The sequence below is a fragment of the Pteropus alecto genome, unplaced genomic scaffold, assembly GCF_000325575.1.
Source record: "Pteropus alecto unplaced genomic scaffold, ASM32557v1 scaffold395, whole genome shotgun sequence".
Taxonomy (NCBI): Eukaryota; Metazoa; Chordata; class Mammalia; order Chiroptera; family Pteropodidae; genus Pteropus; species Pteropus alecto.
In genome coordinates this window covers 688,302-693,593 of record NW_006438643.1, presented here as the reverse complement: position 1 = coordinate 693,593, position 5,292 = coordinate 688,302, and the positions used below count along the sequence as shown (strand labels likewise).

General features: G+C 32.5%; 1 protein-coding gene across 1 annotated transcript; it reads left to right on the top strand.

Moving 5' to 3' along the window:
* The first annotated feature begins 3,700 nt into the window (after positions 1–3,700).
* On the top strand, positions 3,701–4,606 carry LOC102886250 (olfactory receptor 52N4-like). Its single transcript, XM_015592346.1, is given in 1 exon segment — positions 3,701–4,606. A coding segment is annotated over 1 exon segment (906 nt).
* The last annotated feature ends 686 nt before the right edge of the window (positions 4,607–5,292 follow it).

Genomic DNA, 5,292 nt, shown 5'->3' with positions numbered 1-5,292 from the left:
ATTTATTTTGCCTAGCACATTATTTTTTTTCTTTATTCTCAGTATTTCCTTTTTTTCCACTTAAGATTTTTTAAATTAAATTTATTGGGGTGACATTGGTTAATGAAATATTATATAGGTTTAAAGTGTACAATTCAATAATATGTCAATGTATATTACATCATGTGTTCACTACTCAAAGTTAAATTTTCTTTCATTACTGTATATTTTACCCACTTTACCCTTATCTACCTTCTCCCAACTCCTTCCCTTTCATAACCACTAAATTGTTATCTGTTTTGATGAGTTTTTATTTATCTTGTTCATTTGTTGCTTTCAGTTTTACATCACACATATAAGTGAAATTTTTTCCGTCTGATTTACTTCACTTATATAATCTCAAGATCTATTCATTGTTATGTAAATAGAAGTATTTCATCTTTTCTTGTGGCTGAGTAATATTCCATTGTATATATGTACCACCTCTTCTTCATCAAATCATCTATCGAGGTTGTTTCCATGTCATGCCACTGTGAATAGTGCTCTGAATGAACATTGGAGTGCATATATTTTTATGGATGAATGTTTTCAAATTTTTTGTGTAGATACCAGAAGAGGGATTGCTGGGTCATATGGTCATAAGAATAAGAATTCTATTCTTAATTTCTTAAGGACCCTCCACATTGTTTTCCATAGTGGCTGTACCAATTTACATTTCCACCAGCATTGTATAAGGGTTCCTTTTTCCCCACAACTTTTCCAACACTTGTTATTACTTGTCCATCAACAGGGCATGATTTTTTTTTTTAATTTATGATTTCTGGTGATTTATGAGGTAGACATTATGGTTTTGTTCCTTCCGCTTGATCTTTTTTGCTAAGTAATAATATTTAGACTACAACATTTGATTTAATAATACTTAAAGTCAAGTATAAACTACTGTTTGTTAATTTATTAATGTTTATTCATTCAAAAATATTATGTGACATCTAATATGTACTAAGTGTCTTGCTATACACTGCAGGTATAAAATACAATCTGTCCTAATAAAGGGTTTTATTAAATTGTGGATGATTCAAGAATATAATAAAATTTTTAAAATACCATGATGTTTAAATGGTGTAAGAAATTGATTAGCAAATCTATTGCTAATCAAAGAAATTGATTAGCAAATCTATTTCTTACTTATAAGCCTGGTACTTTGCTAATTATATTATATTCAGAAGCTTTAGAAGTTTGTTCTCTAAAATGTCTATGAGAGAGCTGAGTCTTCCTGAAATACATTGTATCAGATGCTACTTTGGGGGGAACAGAAAAAGGATAGAGAGCTGCAAAATCACCGAAGCTGAAAATATCAGTAACAACTTGAGCAAGAAATAGCGAACAGCAACATGAAAGAACAGCCCATTTTGATCTGTCAGAAACCTAAGCATGTTTCAGGTTTAAGAGCGATTGTCTCTTTTTCCCAGAAATTTTCCCTGATAACCTTCAGAGTTTACTTAGTTGTCATTTCTTTCTGCACATATATGACCCTAAGGTTTTTGTACTGGCATAAGAAGAGATCTTTGAAGGGCTTACTATGAACATATTCATCCTATGTAGCTTTATTATTTCCAAAAAAAAGATGCCTTTTGTGGTATCTAACCTATCATCCTTTGGTATAAATACATAAAGATAAAACATACATGCAGGTAGACAAAATGAATAAGGGACAATTTTATATCTTTATTTCATCCACTATTCTAAACAATGTTCACTATCCTCTTATGATAACTGAAAGTGTATTTTGGGAAGAAACTTTAATTAATATTATGAATATGTACGTATCTGGTGTGATGAAAGCCAAAGATGAGGATTCATAAAAAATAGGAGTTTTGAATCCAATATTCTTATTTAAATGTGAGATTTAATGTGGGTTTTAAAAATTAAGGACAGTTGAATAAGAAAAGAAACGTATTGTCTATGGACTTTGGGGATAAGAATAAACAACAGATGATGTCAAATTTGTACTTTCTACTACTTAACTCCAAAACAGTGGCAGCTAGTCATATAGTCCTCCAGGATGAGGTTAGTTGATTTTTTTTAAAGAAAAATTGGTATTCCTGAGGAAAAAAAACCCATGAACATTGATAGCAAAGAATGTCTACAATGAAGCAGAAGCCCCTAGTTGAATACTCTAAGTAAAACTTACCAACTGATATGATTCACTCATAACCAAGAGTTTCAAATCAGCTTTTTAAAGACTCTTTCAGAAGTGTGAAGTAATAGTCAAAGGTTTTCAGATATTTGAGAAACTCTTCCAAAGTAAAAGTTAAAAACCTATAAAAAAATTGAAACAGATAATATAGGAATAATATATAAAGCATATAATAATATATATTATGTTACTATTATCAATATATTATATATAGTTTATATTTATATAATTACATATATACATATGTTGTATGTAGACATACAGCATATATACAATTATACATACTATAATTATATATATATTGTTGTTAATATATTATTAGATTTACAGGATTCAGAGGAAAATATGATCTTGAAAATTTGTAATATTAGACAACAAAAAAAGGCAAGATATTGGGGGAGATATAGTTTAGGAATTTTCTTTAAGAAAATGGATCGAAAAAAGACAGATGTAATATAAAATAATTTTTTTAAAGAAAAGAACAGAATAAGTCCAGATGATCCATTATCTGACTAAAAGTAATTGTAGTAAAATAACAAGGGCACAATTGGGAAGAAATTATCAAAAGCTAATACAAGAAAATTTCCAAAACCAATGGTCATAGATTTCTAGCCCTCAAGGCACCTACACAATAAAAGACATACATGTACACATATACAGCTATCATCACCATTATCACCATTAAGTTTGAAAGCATGGAAATTAAAAATGTTCTTAAATGTTTCAGGGACAAAAATAAATAAAGAAAAAAAGCAAAAGAAGAACAGTTCATATAAAAAGTTCAAAATCAAAATGATCCTCTTACTATCTATACATGAAGATCAGAGAAAATGTTTGAGATTCAAACATAAGTAGCTTCATCTACATAGGGCTTCCATTCATTCAATTATAAAATGCAGATTAATAAAAACACTTCCTGGGCTTATAGTGAAGATTAACTGACTTAAAACTTATAAAAGTCTTAGACTGTACCCAGTACACAGTAAGCATAACTAAGAATAGGAACAATACTAAATACATCCTGTTATCTGTTGTGTCATTGATGAGGTAATCAATGTGCTTTACTTTAACAAAACACGCGAAGAGAGTTATGTATAGTAACTAACATTTAAAAAGATATTATAACAAATGTCAATCGAAAAGATCATAACATAATTACACCTGATTATAAATTTATGAGGTTTGTATCTATGTCTTTTAGTTTTAAAAGAATGTAGACACAATATCTGTGATAGAATCTGGCCAATAGTAGGTGCAATTAAACTCATTTAATTGAATGAGTTTATAAATTAAGGCATACTTGGTTTAAATTATGCTTAAATAAACATTTCCTGGCATTTAAAATGATTTTTTCTTTGATAAAAATGCAATATTTAACATGGTTGAGAAAGAGAGAAAGAGAGAGACCACAATTGAGTTTCTTTTCTTTTTGTATTTTTCCAAATCTAGGAGGGTCAAAAATGAAACAAAACAAAAATACTACTAAAACTATACAAGCTTATTAATAGTTATACCAAACTAATCATGATAATTATGAACCAAACATATGTGACACCAGCCTTATTTATTCTTAATAGGATCCCAGGACTGGAAGGCACACGCATGTGGATTTCTTTCCCATTCTGCTCCATGTATGTTGTGGCCATGGCAGGAAATTTTGGATTTCTCTACTCCATCTGCTAAGAGGACTCCCTGTACAGGTCCATGTATTACTTCTTGGCTATGTTTTCCCTAACTGACCTTGTCATGTGCTCTAGTACAATCTCTAAAGCTCTCTGCATCTTCTGGTTTCATCTCAAGGAAATTGGCTTCGAAGAATGCTTAGTTCAGATGTTCTTCATCCATACCTTCACAAGAATGGAATCTGGGGTTCTTATGCTCATGGCCCTCGACCGCTATGTGGCCATCTGCTACTCTCTGCATTACTCAACTATCCTCATCAATCCCATCATTGCAAAGGTTGGGCTTGCTACTTTCCTGAGAGCGGTGTTGCTCATCATTCCCTTTATCTTCATCACCAAAAGACTACCCTATTATAGAAGCAATGCAATACACCATACATACTGTGACCACATGTCTGTTGCCAAGTTATCTTGTGGAAATATCAAGGCCAATGTTATCTATAGTCTGATAGCTGCCTTCTTGATCAGGGACTTTGATATCCTGTGCATCACAATCTCTTATACCGTGATCCTCCAGGCAGTAATCAGCCTCTCCTCAGCTGACACTCCACAGAAGGCCTTCAGCACCTGCACTGCCTACATCTGTGCCATTGTTTTCTCCTACAGCCCAGCTTTCTTCTGTTTCTTTTTTAATCACTTTGGGAGTCATACAGTTCCTGCATCTTGCCACATTATTGCGGCCAATATTTATCTGCTACCTCTCACTATGAACCCTATAGTCTATGGGCTGAAAACCAAGCAGATATGAGACTGTGTCATAAGGATCTTCTCAGGTTCTAAAGATACCAAAACCTATAGCACATGAAAGGGAAATTTTTGAGGGAAGAGAAGAAAAGTGAAGGGGAAGAGGAGAGAAAGGAAAGAAAGGGAAGGGAATCATAGAAGAAAGGGAATCTAGGGGACGAAATAGAAAGAAAGGGACACTTCTGTTGACTATGTAGTCAGGGTCTCATAATGCCTTCCTAGAGTACTGTTTGGGCCATGACAAGGGAGGGCATTGAGTGGTGCAGTCTTATTTAGTATCTTCAGAATCTCATCAGCGGCATGCTCACAGTCCTTTCTATGATTTTTCATCTCCTCACGCTGTGAAGGACTGATCTCATCATTAACCAAAGTTTTCATGAACAAAACATAATGGGGTGCTGAGACAATGGAGGGAAGTTAAATCAGCTTTGACGAATGCCTGGAAGGAGATTGCATACAATTTGCTGCCAGTTTGTCCAATTTCCAAATAGTGATTGGAATTTCCAGTTTGAAGGATATCGTTACTTTTCTTTGGAGAATAAATTCTATATTTTTCTCATTATTATCAAAAATTTTCTATTTTCTTAATGTTGTCTTCCTGATGAAGAAGCTATAAAATATCTATGAGGTTATTAGTTTGATGAAGTTTTAGACTCTGTATTTCTAATTTGGAAATGTTAGTCACCTGAT